Genomic DNA, 25,535 nt, shown 5'->3' on the forward strand with positions numbered 1-25,535 from the left:
CCCTCAGTGGACAAACCAGGTGCCAATATTAAATCTGAACACTGATTGGCTTGCCCACACCATCACAAAAACTTCATTTCCTTTCAAACCACGACAGGTTAATATGTCTTGGGTTTTCTTTGTTTCTGATATTTTTATGTTATATGATTTTCAAATAAAATATAGAAATATATTATAAAGAATTCACTGGGAGCTTTGAGGAAGCCAGATATGAAAGCTGTTGAAGTTAGTAACTTCACAGAGCACAAGGAATGGACTGCAATTCCCAGAACATTGCAAGTAAAATGCAATACTTAAGTATAACAAACATGGTTGACAGGTTTTTTTTTCCAGAGTTCATTCCTGTTCCAAAATTACACAGGTGCCACTTACAACTGATACTCTGATAGTTCACAGCAGTGCTTCCCATGTCTATCTGCTACATTGATTTTAAATGGACCAGAAAATGTCAGGAGCCGACAAATGCGTAACCTACAATGGATAACCTACAACTACTCCACAAGCTGGGTGCTAGTGAGGCAAGGCTGTAGTTTGGTGAATGCTTATTTCAGATGAAATGCTTTACCAAACCGCTTTTGGATAGTAGAAACAGACAGAGAATTTACCAGAATTAAAATCCTAAAAAAATTAATCCACATTTAATCCATAGACCCTGAATGGCAACAGACCCTTCTAATACAACAACTACTCCTGACAGCTTTATGTCATCAGGACACTTGCTGAAGATACACTCTGTCCCATCGTCATCATAATAATTAGTTACTAATTAATTACTAATTAAGTTATTAAACAGGCTCAGACTCAGTATTGTTCTTGGGGATCACCAGTTGATACTGGCCTCAAATTAAACTTTGAGCAGCTGACCACCACACTCTGGACCTGGCCACCTTTCCACCAGGCCAGGCATTTCAATCTGGAAGCCTATCAAACTGGCCGGGCATGAACTCCTCCTGATGAAGCCACACAAACCATGATCTTCTTGTAGTTTGCCTAGAAATATTTTCCAGGGACTGAGGTGACATTTGCTTTCTGTCAGTATTCAGGCATTTCTCCCAGGCACCATGATCAAGGCATTGTTATTGCAGGGAAGGGAAGTTCAGGGCAGGGAAATTCAGGGAAGTTCAGGGGAGGTCAGGGCAGGGAAGGGAAGGTTCAGGGGAGGGGAGGGCAGGCAGGCCAGGCCAGGCCAAGGCAGGAGAGGGAAGTTGAGGGGAGAGTCCTGAAGTCTTTTCTCAGTCTTTTCTTTTCTTTCTGAAAGTGACAGTGCTAAGTATTTTAGCTTAATAAAAGATATTCTTCAGCTAGTCCAAAGGGGAAAAGGAACCATGGGACATTTTCTGAGCAGAAACTTTTCTATAGGAAGACTTCCTAACATATACAAGGCATACTTATAACATAAAAGCAGATGTATAATTTTTATCTATATCAAGGTGTCATCAAGGATCGCTTCAATGCAATTGAAACATTATTGCTTTCTTTATACTTTCCTTCCTGAATCATGAGGTACCATGATATGCCGAAGTATTCTTTAAGAGACAGCTTCCTTAGCTATAGAGAAAATAAACCTGGTAATACAGACCTCTTTAAAATGTAAAAACAAAACCATACTTACTTTTTTTTTTTTTTTAACAGCTTAATTTTCTTGAGTTTTCTGTTTTTATCAAGTGTTTCCAGTTCCTGAAGTGGCCAATAGGTGACCAATGAACTCACCTTCTCTGAATGCCCTCAGAGCAAACAGATGACCTCGTATAGTTCTCTGAGGCAAGGACAGCACCACAAGCTTGGGATCAAGTCATTTTCAAATATTTATCTTGACAAAAAGTTGTATAAATACCACAGCTGAAAGATCATTGCAGTTTTGAAATCAGCAAACCTTGAATAAGAATGGAACACTGAATAATATTTTATCAATTTAGAGCCCTACAGAATAACAAATTGGTTTTTGCAAATGTACTATTTTATGTCATTACAGAATACAAAGGCTCAAAGGGTGACTGTGCTACAAATTGTCTGAACCTATGTAACAAATGAAAAAGAAAATGCAATGTTGTATATGTTAATTTGAACTCAAATATTACTCTTGTATAGACTAAAACTGATTTTCAGTTCTCTAAGATAATATTATTCTTTATAGATTTATTCACCAGGATTTGACAGCTAATTTAATTACTTTATAAATGTCACTGTTGATTTTAGGAAAAAGCTGGAAGTATTAATGAAAAATAGAAACTCTGAACATAGCCAAGGCAATATGTTTAAGATACAATTGTATTTTAGATGCAAAAAGCATCTTTACTAAGATTTTGCTGAACCTTGAGTAGTTACGTTGCAGCTGGTAAGAAAGCAGAAACTTCCAAGGAGTAATAAAAGACAGTAATGATGCTTTCATATTAATGACAGTCAGCAGATAATGAAAACAACATGCAAATCACCTATTTACTCAGCAATACCAGAGCTGTTAATGGACCAGTGAAGTGGAGAAGAAAACAAGCTGTAGTAGAGAATGCAGTCACAGCTGGAATCAGCCCAAGTGGCAGATTCAGCTGTTGAAAAGAGAGGAGACTCTTCCTGAATTGCTCAGTGTATAGTAGTTACTCTAGAAGTACAGAACCAGAGTTATGCTGAGTTACAGTTCTATTTATGAGGACCAGTTCAAATGAGGTCTCAAAATCAGGAGAGAAACCCTTATTTTCCAACCTCCTCCCATCCATTATAAAGCAGGAGATAATCTGTGCAGAAAGTGACACCAAAAAAGCATGAACATTGTTAGCAATTGCAGACTTCTCACTGAGAGTTGCTGAAGTACCCATTTGCCATCTGGACCTCTCTAGAGAGGTTTGCTGTCTACTGGGGGCTCACATTCCCAAGGTCACAAAGAGGGTGCCATACCTGGCAAAACCAGAGGACTCCCATGCACTCCTACTTTTCCACACAGGGCCAGATTGGGCTGCAACAAGGAGTTTGCAAAGTATCAAAAGGGGCTTCAGGGGATGAATGGACCAAGAGAATGGTTGACTGCATGGCTGGTGCCATGCTTGGGGTTTTGGCTTCTATAATCGAGGATGCACCCTTGAGAAACAGCTGACAGCCAGTGGGGCTCACCTGACTGGGTGAGATGAGCATGTTCTAGGAAGGAAACTGGCTGGACTTCTTGGCAGAGCTTTAAGCCATATTCAGCAAGGGAAAGTGATATATTTCCAAGTGTCAGAGACGAACAATGAAACAGCAGCACTTCCAGAAAACAGCAAAGAAAAACCTGTAAATTATCAGCAAGGAATTAGGGAGGGATTCTCCCAAAAGATGAAGAGATCTCCAGTGCAGAAGGGGCTATATGTACGTAGGTCAAAAAACAAATTCCAAGGAGAGGGTACTCCCATCTCTGGTAGATGAGAAGGGAAATCAGTATCAACAGATATGAAGAAGGATGTAATACTCAAAAAGCTCTTTGCTTCAAACTTCTCCCACCACCAGACATCCCATGTCTCTTAAGCCCCCAAACACCTAGGTAAGATGGGGGAGTGAGTTCTCTCCCACTGTCAATGAAAAGCAGGCTTGAGATCACTTGACGAAACCGAATAATCACAAGTTTACAGGACCTAATAATGACATACGTCTGGGGTCCTGATTGGTGATGCTCTTGGCAAGTGCTTCTCCATCTTATTTGAAGAGTCATAGTGATAGGTGAAATCTCCAATTCTTGTAAAAACAGAAAAATCACTCCTATTTTTAAAAAGGAAAAAAGAAGACACAGAGAGCTGCAGACTGGGGAGTCTCACTAGTCTCACTTCTATGACTGGGAAGATCATGCAGTAGATCCTCCAAGAAAATATTTTAAGGCACATAAAAGACAAGGAAGTTATCTGAGGCAGCCAGCACAGGGACAACCAGTAGCAGAGAGGGGTTGAATGGGCTGGGCTGACCCTGCAAACTCCAGACCCCCTCCCTCAAACCCTCAAGCCCTCAAGCTAAATGTGATAACCCTTCTGCCTCTGGCTCCAGCTGAACCAAGGCCCCACAATAATATGGGTGGTATGGAATTAAACAGTCCCAGAAACTACATCCCTTTTTTCTATAACCACAACATTAAGGGCAAATTTTGCCTGACCAAACCGGTGGCCTTTTGTGATGGAGTAACTGCATTGGTTGACAAGCAAAGACTGGCCAATGTCATCTATCTAGACTTCTGTATGGCCTCTGACACTGATCCACACAACATCCTTATCTCCAAAATGAAGACCAATTGTCTTCGAAGCGGACATGGATTTGAAAGGTGGATTGCTTGGTAGGTAAGGATTTGCTGGACAGACACATCCAGGGAATTGAAGTCAATGTGTAGGTGGAGCTGATGACTGTCAATGTTCCTCAGGGCTCTGTGCTCTTCAATATGTCTTGATTACACAGACGGTGAGGTCAAGCTCTCCCTCAGCAAGTTTGCAGATGAAACAAAGCTGACTGGAATTGTTGACACACCTGAAGAATGAGACACCACCCAGAAGGACCAGGACAATCTTGAGAAACTTGCCTGTGAGAGCCTCATGGGATTTGACAGGGCCAAGTGCAAGGCAGTGCACCTGGGTCAGGGCCATCCCAGACATGAGCACAGATGGAGAAATTGTTGAGAGCAATCCTGATGAGGACTTGGGAATTGTTGTGAAATGTTGGACATGAGTAAATAGCATGAACTCCCAGCCTACAAAAACCAGCTGTGTCCTGAGCTGCATCAAAACCAGAATGTCCAACAATTTGGAGGAGGTGATTTTCTCCCTCTGCCCTGTCCTTGTGAAATCCCACATGGAGTGCTGCATCCAGCTCTGGGGTCTTCAGCACAACAAAAAGGTGAACCTTTTGGGAGAGCCATAAACACAAGCAGAGGGTTGTCCTCTATGAAGACAGGCTGAGACAGCTGGGTTTGGGCAGCCTGGAGAACAGAAGACTTTGGTGAGATCTTATGGCAAATTTACACTACCTTAACAGGACTTAAAAAAAGGGAGAAATCTATTTTTTATGCAATCCGATGGTTTTAAGTCAAACAGCTAACCATTTTAAAATTTATATTAGAATTAAATTAAACATTAGAAGAAATTCTTTATTCAGAGTGCGATGAGGCACTGGAACAGAGAAATTGTGGATGCCCATCCCTGAAAATGTTCAGTGCCAGGCTGGGTAGAGCTTTAAGTAATCAGGTCAAGTGGAAATTGTCTCTACCCATGGCAGGGAGAGGTGAAACTAGGTGATCTACAAGGTCTTTTCCAGCCCAAGCCATTCTATGATTCTATGAAATCTTCCACAAACCAGGACCTAGAGCCTACCTCATCAAGAAAAGGCCATTCCATTTTTCATTTTGCTTGGTGTTTCCTTTGCAGAAAGTAAACACAGTAAATCAGTTCTTATGTTTCATAAATGGCCAAGAGGGAAAAAAGAAAAGAATGTATTAAGTGTTAAGAGTAAACTAAGCCAATATCTGTCGCAAGACTATGTTATTCCTAGACATTTGTTAATTAAATATGAGGTTATTTGCTATCCTTATAAGTTTGTCTTCCTGGCTGTCCTTGGAAACAAGGCCACAATACAGAATAAGGAAAAGGAGCAAAATTAATTATGATTTTCTGATTTACTTTTTGCACATTGAACCCATGAGTATTCTAGAAGACATATTTCAATTACTCCCAGTCTTGCTGCTTTGAAATAGCAGCTACCTGTAAAGTAGAACAAAGTGTTGAGTTTTAGGAGGTGTAGTGTTTGGCAGCTGTAGAAAATGCAGTGTGAAAGAAAAAGCACATTATTTTCCTCAAGGTATCTAAGTATCTAACATCAGAAGCATGTAAATGACATAAATTGTCATTGTGCAAAAAATTGCCATCATTCATAAAATTATTCACTTTCAAAAACTGAAAAAGTATTAAACATGCCAATAACAGAATTCTCTTTGGTAGTGTTGTTTCCTAATGAAAGGTAATAGTTTAAATTATAATTGCTAGTAAAATTGCGAGTAGGTAGAAAAGCAATACAATTAGATCTAATTAAAAATTAAGTACCTTGTGATATGCATATTTTTTTACTATAGTGGAGGACTCTAATAAAGTCATATTTAACATCATATGATAAATGTGCAAAGGACATAGAAGTATGACTCAAATGGGATTATGCTGAAATTAGGTATTTCAGCAACAACTGGCAGCTGGCATTACCCACTGCATGTCTTAGGTGTAATGGAGACCATCGTATGCCATCTTCCCATTAAAACAAAGGTATTTAAAAATTTCTGTTAACAACAATGACAAAAAAATTCTTATCTATGGATAACATCTGGGGAAGTAATGTTCTTCAAGAGCTAGGAGTAAAAGCTTTCATCATTGTGGAGGACTTGGGGGTAGTAATGAATATAGAATAGACCATGAGCTAGTTATGTGTTCTTGCAGCCCAGAAAACCAGCCCTATCCTGCAACAAAAGAGCAAGGCCAGCAGGTTGAGGGAGGTGAGTCTCTATTCTGCTCTCCTGTGACTCCACCTGAAGTACTGCATCATTCTCATCACAAGAAAGATACAGCCCTGTTAGAGTAGGTCCAGAGGAGGGCTACAAAAATCACTGAAACACCTCTTCTTTGAGGAAAGAGCTGAAGTACCACCCATTTGAGGAAAGGCTGAGAGAGTTGAGGTTGTTTAGCCTGGAGAAAAGCCTTATTGCAGCTATTCAATATAAATGGGCTTGTGAGAACATTGGAGAAAGACATTTTTGACAGGTTTTTAAGCTACAAGACAAAGGATAAGTTTCAGTAAGAAAATGAAATATGGTAGATTTAGTTTTAGGTTGGATCTACAGAAGAAATTCTTTATGGCAAGCTTGGTGAGTCACTGGATGTTTTGGGTGCCCCATCACAAGGAATATTCACGGTCAGCTTGGACAGGGCCTTGAAATACCTGATCTAATGGAAGATGTTCCTGCCTATGAGAGAGTGATTGGGATAGATGATCTTTGAATGTCCCTTCCAATTGAAATCTGTGATCCCATCAAAACTGGATTGAAAGGTGTCTGAAGTCCAGTTGGAGAATAGTATTTAGACCCTCTGTATTTGCATTTTTCATTACTTAATTTCTATAGATTTTTTTTTTGAACATTTAACTTGAATTTAAAGAGTGCTGGTGATTGAGAATTTGTGTTTTATAAGTAATCCCATGGTTACTTTTATAGAAAAATAGACCTTTTCTTTCTAATTCAGGTATGTAAATTCAGGTTTTATTCCTCTGCCTTATGTCTGCCTGCTGCATTATAAAATCCTGCTTCTAGACAGTGATCTTGTATTTATAAATATTGACAAGCAAATGGACTTGTGAACAAAGCTGTTCAATTAACTTAAAAATGCATGGTTTTCATTTATGTTAATTTTTTGTTTCTGTCTCCAAATTATTTTTGGCACTCTTATCTGTGAACAGCAAAGAATTTTTGAGTAAGATTAGCGGCAATGCTAAGGACTAATACAACTTCTTATTCATATACTTTCTCTTTATATATCCAATACGGATGGTGGTAAAATTTGCACTGGCACTTTTGTTTTGTTAACAAAGTGTTTGCACTCCTAGTTTTTTGTAGTTCCAGCTCCATTCTATAAACATAGCCTTCGTAATTTCCATTCCTATAATTTTCAGTGATCATATTAGACTATGAGAGAATTCTAGAATTAAATTTCAACCAAAATCAGAACAGCTGTCTTACAGAAGTTTATTACATCAATATCAATGCTTAATGGGGTAAATTTACAATTTTAATAGAAGAAATTTAGTAAGATAGTTTCACAGAGCCTAATTTCTCTGAAACCACTTGACGCTATTTTGTCCTATTTCAATTTCTTCATAATAATAAAAAAAATGTTTTCTATTATTCTGCTTCAGACCAATGCCAATTTTTCTAATTTTTTTAAACTTTGCCCTGGATCAGAGCTTGCTTAAAATCTGTATTAACATCTAGACACCATTTTGAGTGGGTTTTCTTTTGATAGTAATATAACTACAGAAGACTGTAAGTGGTGATAACACACCCACTATTTCGAATTATTTTCTTTTAAAAGATTGAATGCTAGAATGTTGGAAAGAAAGTATTAAAAGTTCTTTTTCTATATGGAAGCCTGAGGATCATATCCTTAATTGCTTTGTGTTTTAAATATGGCTAGTTAAGTTACATTCTACTGCACACAACAGAAAATAGATCACCCATAACAAAAAACAAAGATGTAAATATTGTCTCACCTAACTGCATCATAAGTTTGGGACCATTTAAATTCTACAATATGAGTCTAATTTGAGTCTCAATTCTCAAAGACGCAAGTTTTTTAGATTAAAAAGTTTGCTTTATTAAACAAAAAGTACATGTAAAACTCTGGTTCTGAAACTCTACTCTATATACACTTAAATAATTGTATATAAACAGATAATTAAATAGCAAGCAAAATAATGTTTTACCAGCCAACGTATTCTTATTCTACTTGGAAAATTCCAATAAATGTCCACAAAATCCTGTGATCTGAAACCATTAATATAAGACCCGTATCATCATTTTGCTGATAGTATTAGCTGACACTGCTTAGTGCCTTAAAATCTTACTTAGTACACTACTATACTATAAGACTGCTTACCATAGAAATTTCAATCACATCGGCACTTTAAGTTGCAAACAGATTAGAGCTTAAACAGGTTAGACTTTAAATATGCTTGAATAAAAGGAGAAGTGTTACAGTTTCTATATGAAAAGCTGTTGAAACTTATCTAAACTGAAAATTCCAAGAACAATTTTCTTGTAGAATAGAATATAAATGCAAACTATGGGTGTGTTCTTGTTTGAATATTGTAAATACCTAAAGGTGTATTTGGTCTTAAGAAAACAATAAATACATTCATTTTCTAAATCAGTCTATCCCCTTTTTAAAAATCAAATCTCTTCCTAAGATCATGTTTTGTGTTTCACTGTTTCAGCTACAACATACAATGTCTTCCTTCTTCAGCTATGCATGTGTATGCTTAATTACAGTGACTATTTACTTTCAGCAGGTCTACATGCAAATTAGTGGCTGTTGCTGTGAAGTTGAAAATAAACACGTTGACTTAAAATGTGAAACAGCATCTTATGAAGGTTCTACTGCTCCTTGTTTTATCTGTAGTTACTTGAAAAGACCACAGAAACAAATAAATAATTCAATATGATTTTGATGTCATTCTGGTCATCTACATTTTCATGTGTTTACTATTCAGGTGGAAAAAATGAGAGTTATTCAGATATTCAGTAGAGTTCTAGGGATTTTTAATCTTCAGAGCTGGAGACTGAGCATGACTTTTGTAGTGTAGGAAGGAGTAGACTCTGCAAAAAAAGAAAAAATAAATAAGTCTCAGACTTCGGCTATGTAATCCAGCACAAATAAATGAAGCCCTTAGCTAGAAACAGCTGGGTTTGGTCTTGTTTCAAAGGTACTCTGCAAATTATCTCTGTGCAAGTTTATATTTTATAGAAGGTATTCCTTCTACAGTCTGTTTTTCAAAAGCAGCTATTGGCATTATCTATAGCACAAAAGTTCAGAAGCAGGAAATACAAAAGTTATTAGTGATCCAAACCCTTTATAAAAAGTAGGGAAGTAAGTTCTGTCTAGGAAGGTAAAAAACTGTATCCCTGAGCTGCTTTGCCCTAGAAGAGTGTAAACCTGGCCTATTCTCAATAGGGTCAAATGCATGTTTCAGCAGCCTGTCAGACCTCCACATTTCCTAAGACTGTAGATACAACTCCATCACTACGTATTTTATGGCTTCCTCTAAAGCCAATTTATGACCAAAGTTTTTCCTCCATTGGATTGTTCTCTCTATTTTAACCACTGGTGTTACCATTATCAGAATCCAGCACTTTTGTAGAAGACTTCAATTCAGAAATAGAATGAATATTCATATGCACAACTTATAGATGTTAAGGAACAGAAGTCTGGCATGAGAACATGAAAAGTATTATGAAGTCATACCCTTTCTTTATATTTCTCTTTTAACAGGTTTTGTTGCACCACTATATAGACCAATTAAATTAAATGCAAGGAATGAAAATGTAAGATTCATTCCACAAAACATCCTTTCTACACACAAAACATTAAAGGAATTAAAAGGAGCCTATGGGGTATTCTGTCTCACAGGAAACTTTCCCCTTTTTACCTAACAATTCTTATTAAAGAATGCTCAAGAGAACAAGAATTTCTCAATGATGGTAAATATAAGACTGAACAGCAACATGAAGAAATATGTAAAGTTGTAGGTGCTATGTAATAAAGATAAAAACAGGTATTTTACTGCAATTGTACAATGGTTAAATAGGTAGTACCTTGAAGCAGATAATATTGTCAAAGAATATTCTACCAATACAATGAGTTTTTCATATATATACTGTCCTTTTTGAGGAGGAGAAGTGCTTCTTCAGGAATTCAAAATCACTAATACTAATCCCAAGAGAAGTAAGTAAATCCAGAGAATGAGAATATTCTTTGTCTACACCATCAATCAATTGAGGTTAAGGAATATACCGACACAATTAATTTTGTATATATTTGTTCAATATCAAAGGTCTTATTAGGGTCCAAACTTTAAACAAACCAAATTTAGCATTTCACTATTAGTCTTACTTATTACCATAAAAGACAACTAGAGTTTCATGGTGTGTTGCTTGTCCTCTTAACAATGAATGGCCACAATATATGTCTGCATTTACATTCAAGATAGCAGAAAGCTTACTGCAAATTTACACATACCCCTTTCCCTTAGATCTTCAATGTATGCTTTCATAAACTCTTTCTCAACTTGCTCACGTTCACGTTCATTTTCTATAATTTCTTCAGTGTCTTCACACACAATCGTTTCAACTGGACTGTCCTTGAGACTTACAAATCTAGACAGAGATTAACACACAAATTCATGTACACGCAGCTGAACATCACTGGCCATCATGAATGACCATTTAGAAATCGCTACCAGAGCCAGAAGCAGAAATGTAAAGAACATTAGCTCAATTTTGCACCATGGCATTGTTCAGATACATCTACTATAGAAATACAGATTTCAAATGGAACCTTCTCTATAATCCACTTTCCATATAAAAATGATCGAGTTTATCTTTTTTCCAACTATCTACATTAATCATTCTTTGTAATAACAGGTATAGTTCTTTATTACAGAGCTTCTGACTGACTACACTGTAATTTCCCCATCTGTTAATGAGTGATATGAACTTCATGCTAACAATATGCCTAGCAATCTGGAATTTTGCCAGAGCCTTTTAGCTGCAGTATGTGCCTCCATTTTTTGGTTATTGCATTTCTCATCTTTTACAATACATGACAGGTCATGCATTACTTTGTAATTGAAAATATTGTAAAGGTACACTTTGCAGGTGAAAAACTAAGTGGTTACATAAACAATTTATATCATGTGCAACTAAGTGCATTGCACTTAAACATTTCTGATTTTTCACTTCAAGAAGGAAAAAAATTAAAAGTTGTTACTTTCAAAAGAACAAATGTTCCAAGAAATCATATGGTTTTCTACAATTCTGATTCTTGTTTGGCCCAGGTACCCATCAAATACCTCTCTCTGCCCCTCTCTTCAACTAGGCAAGGGAGAATAGCAAATGAAAAAATTGCAAATAAGCTTAATGAGAAAAATAAAACCTATGCATAGAAGAAAAGCAAAGCAAAAAAATTACTCTCTACTTTTCAACAGGTAATGTCTAGCCACTTCCTGGAAAGCAGAAACTCAGTATATGTAGCCAGTTTCTTTGGAAGGCAAAAACTTCCACAACGCATGATCCACCACCCCTCTCTTTTCTTTTAGCATTATATGCTGAGCATGACACCATATGGTATGAAACACCCCACTGGCCAATTGGAGTCAACTGTTCTGGCTGGTGTCCCCACCTGTCCTGGCTGTCCCCCCTCCCAGCCTCTAGCTCACCCTCAGCCTATTGTGCTTTCTTAGGGTCAGTTGGAGAGATAGCCTTGATGATGTGCCACCGCTGTTCAGCAACTGCTAAAATCACTGATGTGCTATCAGCACCTTTCAAGCTAGCAGTGCAAGGAATAGCTCTAAGAGAGGAAAGATGATTCCATTCACAGCTAACGCCACTCTGAGCCAGACCCAGTATAGAGTCTGAAATGGTTCCATAATCAAAAACGTGAACATTGCCTGCAGAAATGCAATATCCCTAACCGCAGACTGAAATTTAGGTCTTTTAGTCTTATCCTGCATGCAGCAGTAAGATGGTATTTTACAGCAAAGAACTACTAAACCCATGTGACCTTACCTAACATTTTCCTAACCATGTCTCCCTCTCCCAGCAAGATGCTTTTGTCACCACGGAGCTTATCAGTGGCTAGATTCCAGGCTACTAGTCCCACTCTGAAGCATGGTTTTGCAGGTCCAGAGTTAGAGCTGCTATAACCCAATCTACCTACGAATAACACTTTAAACATAGAAATGCACAGTGTGGGTAATTGATAGATGAAAATCATGAAACTGCAGATCCTCTGTAATTTTCTATCTTTTTAGTGCCTCCTTTACCGCTCTGATGTAAATTGGGTCAGAATTTATAGAAACATGCTGGTGAAAGCATTTTTTCTGGGTGCATATTACCTTATCTTCTTAAGAAATATTTTGCATTCTCTCTCACTTTTACTTACTTTAAACCTGTGGTTGACTCACAGATGGCTGTGGGTATCTCAACCAGGTCATCACCACTGACAACTAGCAAACTCAGCTTTGGCATATTGACAAGAGCTCGTGGAAGATAAGTCAACTTGTTTTTCTGTAGGAGAAGGGTCTGCAATTCATCTAACCTGTAAAGACGTCAAAGATAGAGATGATGTAAAATTTTTATTTCAAACAGGAACATCTAGCTAAGATAGTAATATTAACTTGATCTTGCATATAATAGAAGCAATTGCATGCAACATCTTTGTCTTAAAAAGTCACTCAAACATTACTTTCACAAAATTTCATCAACTTTAATGGAATCTCCAGTACTAGGTCAGCACTATAGAGTTAATAACATACCTCTGACAAGTAATCAGAAGCATGCTCAAGATAAAAGGTTACAAAATTTACTGTGTTTTCATACAGAAAATGTGGACAGAACATTATATAAAGTCCCACCATGTGCATCCTGAAACTAATGAAAAATACAGGCCAGCAGGTCACACTTTTACCCATATGCTGGTTTCTATGAATTAGGTATGTCTGTGGTAGGCAGCACGTCTCCATCTATTGTTTTTCACTAGTAATTAATACTGTGGGGAGCAAGAGAAAGATCAGCTCCTCATCAAAAGGTTCTTGCAAGTTGTCCCAAGGAAATCAATTTAATGACAGTGTTTTTTAGAGGAACTTTTGTTTTATTTCCCCTGGCTTTTCCTAATGCAATAGAAATTTGTGTCTGTGCCTTTATTCCTTGTATTAGGTAGAAGACAAAGAGCAAAGCAAATTGATGAAACAAATTTGTCTTATTTGACTGGAAGGGTCAATTCTTAAAACACTGTTGGCAGGCTATGCTTATCTGGCCCATGCAGTTTGTTTGAATTCAGGTAAAAATATTAAGTAAGGCTTCAGTTTACTGTCAACTAATCTTTATTCATCATAGGCTGTTGTAATGGCATTACAGGCAATGATAATTCACAGAGGTTCTTTGATACCACAGGCATTGAAATCATGAGTCTGAATGAGAGTATTAGTTTACTGATGTGGGGCCTGACACTTTTTAGTCTTCTGAATGCACATGAGCCCAAAGTCAAAGAAAGAAAATCTTATTTTTTATTGTCTGATTATGATATTCTAGTATCAAATCTGACAACTCAGTAAAAAATGGAGAAAATAAAATGTAGAAAGGGAATAATTTGAAGCTAAGTGAATATAGGTTACAGGGGAAAAAAAGTTCTATAATTTGAGAGGGTATCCTTCCCTAAAAGAAAAATATCCTCTTAGGAAGTCTTTGAAGTTAGTTAAATCTCTGGTCGGATCCCCTGGGAAAAACCAGCAAGCTTATGTTGTTTGTTGTGAATTACTAACACAAGTTAAGACCAGTGCTGCTGTCAGAATAATCTGTGATTACACCATGTCCCAGAAAAGTCTTTTTGCCCAGCAAAAAAGGCCTTGCAAAAGTTAGGAGTTTTCTGTGAAGTTTATTCTGCCTCAGGGATTTCTATTCCCAGATAAATAAGTAGTCTTGAATTTTTTTTTAATAAACTTTAGTTAATGTTTTGTTTTTTTCACTTAAGGCTAGGTAAAGTTTCCCAAACTGAGTTGCCGCAGCACTCTAGAGTGAATAGTTAAGCTCAGGGATCAGAAAAGTGCTTTCTCAGGCTAGCAAGTCCCATTAAAGGGATCAGAATGATTTTTTAAAAACTGGTTCAAAGTTGTCTAAACTGGGAGAATGAGTATATGTGCATACATATTTACTTCAGAATAGAAGGGCAGGATTGCAAATGTGGTTTTTGATTTTTACCAATACTTTTCTTCTTTGCTGACAAAGTTTATCAGACTCTTTGAGTAACTTAAGTGTGCTTTAGTTCACCTTCTTCTCCCCATCTGACCTCCAGAGATTTAATGCTGCCAATTCCATATGGTGAGTTCCCTGTGCTGGAACTGGAGCAGAGTATACCCAGCAAACCTCCCAAAAAACAATATGTAGATAAAATGACAAATTATTATGAAAGCAGCAAAAAATGTGTTTTGTTAACTGACTGCCATCAATGGGCGAGTAAAACTAGCTTTTGTTCTCAGACCCAGTCCATCAATAACAGAAATATTTGCATGCAAAAATACCTGATACATTTCAAAATGTGACTTTCCCTCAACAGTGTCCCTTGGAAGCTTTTTACTTTCTAAATTCACTTAAGAGTTCCTATACCTGTCATTGAATTAAAACATAAACTACCTGTCTATGTCTTCTGGGAGATCTTTCAGGCTGTTGCTGCTAATGTCCAACCACTGCAAATTAGACATCCGGAGTACACAAATTGGAATAGAATGGAACTTGTTTGCCGACACATCCAAAAATGTGAGCTGTTTCAGGTTACTTAGCTAGAAAGAAGTAGTGCTTTATTTTAGTTACTTTTTGCAAATACAAGAAGACATTTCATTCATTGGCCATTTTTATTCTTCTAAAAGCACTTAGAAAGATAAGAATTCTTTTTTTTTTAACTCAACCATTTTCCAGCCTTGTCTCTTAGTCATCATTTTATAAAAAAGTAATTCAGAAATCCCTACCCTCCCAAATTGTTCATCAACTTTCTAACAGCATCAGAGGATTAGGTGAAATTTTTATTCTTTAAAACCCTACAGGTTTAGATGACAGGTCTGGAACCAGAAAATTAGTTGGTTCTGAGGTAACCAAAGACAATTTTTATAACTAATAGGTTAACATTCTCAAAATCAGGGATTTGATAACCCCTATCAAAATTACAAAGACTCCCTTCACGATAACTCTACTGTGCACTGAGAGTGTATTATTAGCATATCATTAGAAAATGAAACTATCAATTTTGGCCAACAGATAATTAGGTCCAATATTTTTCAAAGATCTTTAAAAACACATCTTCCATACTGCAAACTAAATATATAATAAAGTACACTAAATATTTTATTGAAATAATTTTCAAAAGAATCCTATTTTCATGTAATAAACACTAAATGCAATGAAGATTAAGTACAAATGTAAAATATACCTGTTACAGAAATGAATGTGTTGAATAGAGTTCTCTGTGTAATGAATCAATTATGCACTCTACCCGTGTTCATAAAACCATGCATCTAGCTAAAGTGAATGTCAAAGGAGTATAAATGCTAACAAAAAAGTATTATAGAATAGAAATTGTATTTCTGATGTTCTAATCATCAGTCACCATCACAATCAAACTCCACATATTGTGATACAGAAAAAAAAGTAGCAAAATTTTCATTGGTCTTTACCTGAAGGTACCTTGGAATATAGAAAAAAACCTCAAACCAAACACATTTATCACTTCCAAGGTGAGCAGAACACATACAAAATATAAAATATGAAAAAATTATAAAGTAATAAAATACATTATGAATCCTTGACAATTATTTCTTAGTTATTAAGAATTAAGACCTTGAGGTTTTTTATGTTATCTATCCCAGCTTCTTTTTATTGCAATACTGCCAGACTTTCATCTTAATTTAACCCTTGCTATTTAAAATCCTCTTATTCATGGCATAATGCTGTAACAGAGCTAGTTTCTTTAGGGACTTTTTGTTTGGGTTTTTTTTTTTTTTGGTTTTGTCCCATTTTTTGGGTTTTTTTTTTAAATTTTGTTGTTGTTGTTGTTGTTGGGGTTTTTTGTCGTATGTAGGTTGCTTGTTTGCTTTGGGGTTTTGTGGATTTTATTTGCTTGCTACTTCTTTTTTTCTGGTTATAGTCTCATAAGCTGCAGAATCTTACCATCTTGAGAAATATTTTCAGGGAGTTTTACTGAAGTTATCCTATTACATACAACTACACAATGAAGTTTATCTTTCAAAAACATAATAGAGGTTCAGAGCTCCTGAAGTCAAAGGCATAATTTCAAAATCTTCCCCCCACACACTGTCTTAAAACAGTCCTGGTGAGTCATCACCATGGATATGTCCCACCACAGATTCAGAGCAGGCAAACACATTTTATTGTGATACTTTTTACTTTCCAACCATTTTGTCATTTTGGGGACTGACTAAGAGCAATGAACACTCCATCATAATCTGTAAATTTTCCAGATACTCAATCTATTTTCCAGAGAAACAGAAAGCACAGCAACTCTTCTAGAATGTAGCAACAGGACAGTATGGAAAATAACTGGCACCATCTTTATACTGCAATAACTTTGTGGTTTTAAATTATGACCACAATTTCAAATCCCAAGCAAATATTTAAAGTTTCTCTAAACTCAGAATAACTTACTAAAACTGCTGATACATGTATTTCAACAAACTCTCCTCCCAAAAATTTTCCAAGTACAGAATTAAAATAATATCCCAAAAACTTAAATGCTACCCAAAATATTCGCAAACCATCCCCAAAAAGAAAAGCCATAATTTCTAAATACAGAGTAGCAGATACAGGTTAAAATATACTTTCTTTACTGTTCACTCAAGTTCCTAAACACTTTACTTTTACATGCAGTCACCTGTCACACTGAAACAACTTGGTAGCATTAAGATTAACATTAAATTTATATTTCCTCAACTAGTCTTCCCTGAAATTACTTTATTGAATTAAATATTACAAGCTATCTTAATATAGCAGTATTACTTTTTTTAAGAAATATAGTTGTTTCTTCAATTTTTCAAATAGTATGGTATATAGATTGGTTTAATACTTGGTTAGATTAAAATATACATTTTCCGGAGTTTGTATTCCCATAAAAATGTACAAACAAAACACAAGGCCATCTACTCAATCAATATAAATTTTGGCTCAGCATGCCACAGAACATTTGGAGCCAGGTTATATTGTGTTTGCTGCAAGCCTTCAGTACTTGTACTTTTAGGGTAATATTTAACAAAGCTGTCCATTTCCTAGAGTATGTTGAAACCTAATGGAGTTTTTAATTTAATATCTTCATGATGTGTTACCAACAAATGCATTTGATAGATGATACATTGGAAATTATAGTAGCTGTGCATTATACTTTCTGAAGAAAACACTCAGTATTTTATTTCTTCTTAAAAGACTGATGGATTTTTGCATCTTTTGCAACATTTCAATTTCAAACAAGCATGGCTCCCATATAATTTCTAAGTTATTATTCATTTTTTCTTGACATTGATTTTACTATTTTCCTTTATGATGCAACTTTGAATCAATCACTATATAGGATTTAAGCAAGTTCCATTTTTAAAAAATAGCCATATTTAATAGTCTAGCTACCTGGACAGACTTATTGTGGTACTTATGTTTAATCATTCTTGTTGCTTTTCTGTGACAAACCGCACCATTTATCTTCATAATTTTGTTCATAGAATTATTCCAAATAACATTGTAGAGGTCCACTGCTTCTTTTTCTCTCTGGCAGTTAAACCTCCAGTTGAAAGAAGAGGACAACATGTCCCAAACTGAACTATTTTTTGATTAATGGGAGTGGTTTTATTTTTCTTCTGGTTTTTTTGCTGTAAAAGGGATTTGCACATAAGGCTGCATGCTTATTTATCATAAATTACCTACTACTTAGCATCAACACACTAAAAGGTGCAACATTGTGTTAAAATACCATATTTTTCAATGACATGTAAATAACAGAAACTTCAACCCATCAAAATCAATACATTATAAGACATGCAAAGGATTAATGTAGAAATGTCTATCCATGCATTACAAATGCTCTTTTGCCCAGAAGTTTCAGAAGTGATGTCAGAGAAAATTTGTACCACTTCAGTACACATATATTGTTTTCCATAGATTGACACTCATTATTAACCTGCTGAACACAGTAGGATATATACGAAAAAGAAACACCCTAGGAGCAAACTGCACAGTTGTCCACTTAGATATGGTGACTTCAAACCAGGTGCCTATCTTTTCGTTCATTGAGCTGTAAGTGTAACCTCTTCTATAATCTCACTGACCTTCATGGATCAAAGCAACAGTTACAGAAACTTAGTACAAGAATTTTAGAGGCAGAATATACCTGTGGTATATTCACACTGCCGTAAACTGCAAAGAAGCAACTGCTCACATGCTTATATCACCAGTCAAAAAAGGCTCATCCCAAGCTATGGAATGGATAGCATCCATAATCACCAAAGCCCCTCTGAAAAGACCTCAGTGGATACCTGGAATTTTGAGAGTAAATTAAGCCACCACTTCAGGAGCTTAAGAGATAGGATAAAGGTGGTGCTATTGTCTGAGTGTTATCTCATGGGGGAGGTTAACAAAGCTTGGGGTGAAGAATCTCTCACTGATAATGACAACGAAGAATGCAGAATTTATGGGCTCAAGGAAAGCCAGCTCAGCAACTGTGCTGAAATTATGTCCATCTGGATAAAGGCAATTCCTGCAGGGGAAGATCATGAGCACCGATTCACAGCCCACCAATCCAAGAAACTCACCAACTCATAAAAGAGAAAAACTAAGGACTTGGACTTGCTGCTGGATTCACGGGTGGCAAATATCTTCTATTTCATATCTCTTTCCCATCTTCCTTTTCTACTTCTTTCTTTCTACCTCACGGTGATTGTTAAATAAAATATGTGTTGTTGACTTCAGTATATGGTGTTTTTTGCACCTTAATTAGGGCAGAGGCATTTCTCACTGATTGGATCGTGACATCTTGGTAAGCTATACCCAAGCAATGTAAGTGAAAGACAGCCTTCACTGTGATGGCATCATTCTGATTTTGCAGTGCTAAAATCCTAAACCTTTTGTAGAGTTAATCCACCAACAGACATTGTTATCCTTATGCCAAACCATTTACTTGGAAGCTTAACATTGTCCCCTTTCATTGTTCATTATTTCATCATCCAAATAGCTAAAGTTTAGTCTAATAAGGTAAATATAGCTATGATAATCTTAGTATTAGAAGTTCATAGAAAAGGACTTTGCTTGTTATTTAAGCAGGTGTTTTGTATATACAAATCTTTCACTAGCTCTACAAAAAAAAAAGAGGAAATTAGTTTTATTCAATATTCACAAAATACATGCATATCATATGCAACACATAAAATATTCACAAAAGTATCAGGTATTGATCATTCACAGGTGATTGAAGAATCACATAGTAATAAGGGCAGGACTATCATCATACCATTAAAATCCCTAAGAATGTGAATTATGTATTTAAGTCTAAGTTGTTCCAAGCCAACAGAAGAGTCACATGTATGAAATTAAGTACTTAAGTAAGGATTTCCTGGGCTAAAGCCAAAATATCTTCTGTTCCAAAAAATAAAATTATGTTGATTGCTTATGATAAATTTTCATATCTTTGATGCTGCAGCTACAGAGTCTGCATACATTATTTGCCATCATAAGCCTTGCCATCATAAAATCATCTCATATTCAAATTTCCAAAACTTGTAAATTAAGGACACACTTTATAAGGGAAAACTAGGCTAATTAAAGATTTTTCATTAACTTAAATAGGTCCAGTAGCTCACTTTGGGAGTGTACTCTTCACGTGTTTCAATAAAAAGCATTTGAAGCGGAAGAACAGCAATGTCAGTAGTGTATGGACATTAACTGACCTATCCAGCATGTTTGGAGACAAAGCGTCTTTGAACCTATCAAAATACTCTTTAAAGATATATTCTGTTCCTTCTCCAAGAGATTATCAATATTGCTTGCTTTTACAGCAGAATAGAGACAAAGCCAAAAACATTTTATAATTTCTGCTTCAAGGCGCATAGCAATTGAAGAAGTACTATTCAGATGTTACCATCTTAATTATGATTTAAGCATGTACAATGATTCTGGTTTGCCATGACAACACAATGAATCCAGTGAAGTTACCCTTCTGGTTCAAAAAACTGGGTATGCTCATTTAAGCTCATTTGAGCTCATTCTGAAACCCAGAATAAATCACTGTTTTCCACAATGGGATGTGGGAAAAACACCCAAAAAATATGGAAATTTTATTCTGTAGTAACTTAAAAAAAATAAACAAAGATGACAGCTCAAATAAATAATTATAATACATTGGCTATTTTGTTTTATATTTATAAAATAGTAACCATTCACTTCAAAAGAAAAGATTCTCAAGGATGTTTGAAGAGGTAATATCAGCACAAGAGAACCAAGTAATGATGCAATATTGACAGATGCAAAATAAATAATTAGAAAAATTGTGGGAGAAAGTCATAGAAACAAAACTAACGATGTTGTTCTCTAGCTCTAATTTGTTACAATCACCCCATTTTGATGAATGATGATGAAATTATTTCACCATATATATACTGGGGCTGGGCAATGACAGCAATATGTGTTCTACACCAGATCAAGCAGAGATATCCTGATAAGCTTGGAAAAAAGACTTTCATGGAATGTCAGCCAGAAATCCACTTACTAATAAATGAAGTGGAAGACATAATGATATGACAAAAAGATACTTCTACCTCAGGAGCAGAGGTCAGAACATTTGCAATTTGTGAGCCATCTTTATGATACCAAGAATAAACGTTTCTGCGTTTTTTTTTCCTTGCAAACAGAAATGGTGGAAATTCTTTTTTTGTCATGGCACAGAGTAACTTCACCTAAATGCACAAGATTCTTGCCAATTGTGGTGCTGAGAACTACAGCAGTCATGAACAATTGTCTACCAGCAGGAGAACCCTGCAACTTGGATCTGGATTTGTCTTCTTGAAGCAAGAGTTTCATAAAGAATAGCCCCAGATTTGTGAAATTCACAATGAAGATAAGACTACTTTGCCCACTGCGACATATCCTGTCTGGAATTAGACCATGTCTAGGACAGCATATTGTTGTAAAATATCCATTATAAAAGTTATTTTTCTTGTAGCTACATGTGTACAACATTGATAGTATACAAACCTACAATTGAGGACGCTGTCAACAATTCAACACAACAGGTCACTGCTTTGTGGTTTGACAGGATTACAGCAAATTTTCTCTTCCTCCTTTTACTTCCTTTCTATAATGCTCCTAGACACACATGGGTATTTTATTTACTTTCCTTCAGGTAGTGACAAAGCTAACTGTAAAATTTTGACTATATCTCTTCCCAAAGGATTCTATTCTCCCTATTTTACAACAGTATTTCTAGGAAGTTTTATGTTGTGATATGACATAAACATGCAAAAACAAATCGAAAATAAAGCTAACATTAGTAAAATAGTCCGATATGTAAGAGGTCTTTTCCTGACTTGAATAAGAAAGCTAAGGTATGGCACATACGTTGTGTGTACAGTGAGCAGGATTTTGTACAAATAGATATCTGGCTACTTTTTAAGAACTTGTTGGTGCTATTAAGAGCATGAGGCTGTGAATTCTCTCAGTTCTTAGTGATTCATTGCTACTTTGCACTATTACTCAGTCTGTGACTGAGTAATTTTAGGGCACCCATTGTATTATGTTGTTCTTATTAGGTTCTGATAAATACAAAAAATGAATATGTATTCATATACATACCTTAGAAAGCTTGCAATCAAGCTGGACTTTCAAGATGCATTTTAGAGGTAGAATTCCCCTAATGTGAAATTTATAGAGATGTGGCACAGGTTCTGGGGAGCAGTATGCTAGTAATACTACTCAGCCGTGTAGTCTTTGGTAGGGATGGTCACATAGCAAACCTACAAACATCACCTGATTTTCACTGGAAAGTCTGGAAATTATCTTTTTCTTGGGTTTTTTAGTTGGTTGTTTGATTGGTTGATTGGTTGTCTGTCTCAAACACTCATGAAGCATTTGCTGAAATGGTGTATAAAAACAAATTGCACCTGCCTGCATAGAATATATCTGGCCAGGTCTTCAGAGTAGCCAAGATGCTCTTGTATTTCTGGGAAGCTGCTAAGTCTAAATTATATCAAGACCTCTTCTGTTGACTCAGAGTACCTCTGGAAGATATAGGCACGAATGCAGCTTGTTCCATAAACCCCTTGGATTGCTAAATGTTGTCCTATGTCCCTTAAACAACAAGAAAAAAATGGCTAACAAAATCAGTCATCTGGCCTGTCCCAACATAGCTGTTCGGAAGACAAATTGTGTAGAATCAGGTTTCATGGTATTGAAACAGTATAAGCTCAGATACATTTTATACTTTTATTTCTATGCCCTATATCAATATAAGTAGTTTACAAACAGATGTTTTACTACTCAATTCCCTCTAGATTGCATCCAAGCTACTTATCTTTGTTTAGCTACATATTGCTGCTAGAGGCATATATAGCCCCAGTAATTTTTTAATAATAAAACAAAAAACTTTGACATATTTGTGTATATCATGTGCAATATCAGATACTATTTTCTGTGACCATGACATTTTACAAATACCTATATAATGCTTTGAGCATATAAAAACATGAATATAACAAAAGAAAGTATGACTGCTGAGCAAATACATAGAAGTAACATCTATTATTAACAGCATGCATCTGAAGCTGTCAAGTTTTTCACAACTGCAAATAAAACCTAATACCGAGAAGTGCAAGCTAATGCAAGAACATTTCTTAAACTGACTGAAACCTGGGAAAAGATGGAAAAATGAAAAAAGTAACTCCACTAAAGTCTTGCACTCACTATGCATTAGTGGTGAAAAGAGGAAATAAATCATTGGATATATGTGTAATGTGATACACAATAATTAAACCCAAAATACTTCCCACTAATTAAAACAACACTACATACAAAACACCATAATTTCCAAGTTTTCTCCAGGTAAATTATGGGATTTAGAGATGAGCAATAGATAATGACAGAATGAAAATACTTTGTTATTTTCTTTAAATTTTTGGTTTGCAGTAGATCAGAAAGACCTAAATCAAGATTAGGAAAAACTGTAAAGGTTAGAAGAATTGAACAAGAAATTGGTAATTCATGATGTATTTTTCCTTGACAATGCTCCTCACAAGAGCAATAGCAACATAACCAAAATTCATTGCACCTCTCAATAAAACCTCTACACAATTAGATTCTACAATTTGAAACAACATGTTTTTAAATTACTTTGGAGAATGCTGAGGAAGCTGACATTTACACATATAATGAAAACCTCTATTTCTATGTCACAGTCCAAAGAAGCACAGTTCAAATTGTTTCAGCCTCAGAATACAGCACAAACACTTCACCAGTGTTCTTGTAAAATAGTACTGCTTATTGAGATTTCAAATGTCCTAACATCTAAAAGTTTAATTTTTAGTAAAGCTGCTCTGCAATTTAGGTTTTATTACTCTACTGATATCATTATTACCAGAGCACAAAAACCTGGAAATAAATCTCCGTGATGCAAAGCTCTAAAAACACACAGTAAGAGTTCTCTATTCTGCTGTTTCAATGCAATTAACTGTCACTACAAGCAAATGGAAAAAATTGAACACAAACACAGTGGCAGGAATTCACTTACCAAGGTGAAAAAGTACATTGCAGAAAGTACAACTCAGGTTTCCTGATTTCTAGTCTTGAGATGCTGAAGAACACTCCAGGTGTGTAATATAGCAAGTATATCAAGACTTTAATTATGGCAATGAAATTAATTGAGATTTAAGATTACCTATATTTTTCTAATTTCTTCCCTTTTTTAAAAAAAATGTGGAATAACATTCCACATTACATTACATTCTACATTAAAGTTCTGGAGCATCAGATTAGGTCCTCTAACATCAATAACTTTTTGGTTGCCTCTAACCACTATTTCAAAGAGCATGTTATATCTGAGAACAAAAAATATTTCAGCTATATTAAAGACAGTTTGAAGTAGCCTGGCCTCTCCTTAAACCAACTCTCTTCACTGAAAGGAGTGTATTCAAAGAGAAACCACAAGGGCAGAAAAGAACAGCAAATTATTAAATGCTGATGCCTACATGTGATCCAGACACTTGTTGCCCCTCTGCTACCACTCAGACATAACTTTCAATTGACCACGTCTGTATTTCAAGATGAAATGAAATAACAGCCTCAAGACTACATGGCAGCCAGCATATGACATAGCTGAAGCTAGGAGTCAGCAGCAGCCAGCCCTCAGCAGCCGTCTGTGGTGCATACAGTCCCCAGTGATGTAGCCACATAATCGTGTGTTGTGTAACCAGACACAGTCAGGGGAAGTCCTGTCACATAGTCATACACATTCTTCACACAAACTCTACACACAGGCAAGGACTGGTCACTTACACCCAACATCCACACTGCATGAGTAAATGCCACTTGGAATCTAGAATTTTGAGTCACAGAATTTGGTAAACCAAGACTATCAGTAACACCCTGGATTAATCCAGTCCAGAAAGAAACTGTTTGATGTTTCTACAGTAATAATGGGTGATGGGGAATCCAATAGAACACATATCAATTAAAAATGGGTAGGAAAACAATAGGTTGATTTTGCAAAGTAAAAGATAAGAGAAGTCTGGAAAACTTATTCTTACAAAGCTAGAAATATGACCTTTAAACACTCACTTTTATTATTCATAAAATTACACATCTCCTTCTAAATTCCATCAGTAAATGGAATGTAAATGGCTCTATGACAAGTATTAGATGGATAGTCTAAACAACAAGTGAAGAAATGTCTCTCCATTTTTTGTATTTGTTCTGAGCTTTCCAGTAATTCATTTCTTAACCTGAGTTCATCCTGCTTTGTAATACAGCTTAGAATGACAGAAGTCCAGGCCTGCAAATTGGCATATCAGGATGCCAAAAGCGGCAATCACTGGGACGTATCCTTTTTGGAATTCCCTCACAAATTCAACATCTCTTCCACTTCACACTGGGTATAATTCGATGCTCTTTTATCCAGGACTAATAAGGCAGACATCTTACCCAAGCTCTATAAGAGATAAAAAAATCCTGGGATGATGTCTACTTTCAACTGATCAGGGTA

The 25,535-nt window shown here is 35.9% G+C and overlaps 1 protein-coding gene across 1 annotated transcript in view; it reads right to left on the bottom strand.

The window, feature by feature from the left end:
• Positions 1–9,296: 9,296 nt before the first annotated feature.
• The window catches only part of LRRC2 (leucine rich repeat containing 2), a 73,766-nt gene continuing 57,527 nt past the window's right edge, over positions 9,297–25,535 (bottom strand). The window contains exons 6-9 of the mRNA XM_009098300.4: positions 14,936–15,081; positions 12,690–12,845; positions 10,767–10,903; positions 9,297–9,346 (exon numbers count right to left, since the gene is read on the bottom strand). Of these exons, the coding sequence (XP_009096548.1) occupies positions 9,297–9,346; positions 10,767–10,903; positions 12,690–12,845; positions 14,936–15,081 (489 nt within the window). The remainder of the gene's footprint in view (positions 9,347–10,766; positions 10,904–12,689; positions 12,846–14,935; positions 15,082–25,535) is intronic.

The sequence above is a fragment of the Serinus canaria genome, chromosome Z (assembly GCF_022539315.1).
Source record: "Serinus canaria isolate serCan28SL12 chromosome Z, serCan2020, whole genome shotgun sequence".
NCBI lineage: Eukaryota > Metazoa > Chordata > Aves > Passeriformes > Fringillidae > Serinus > Serinus canaria.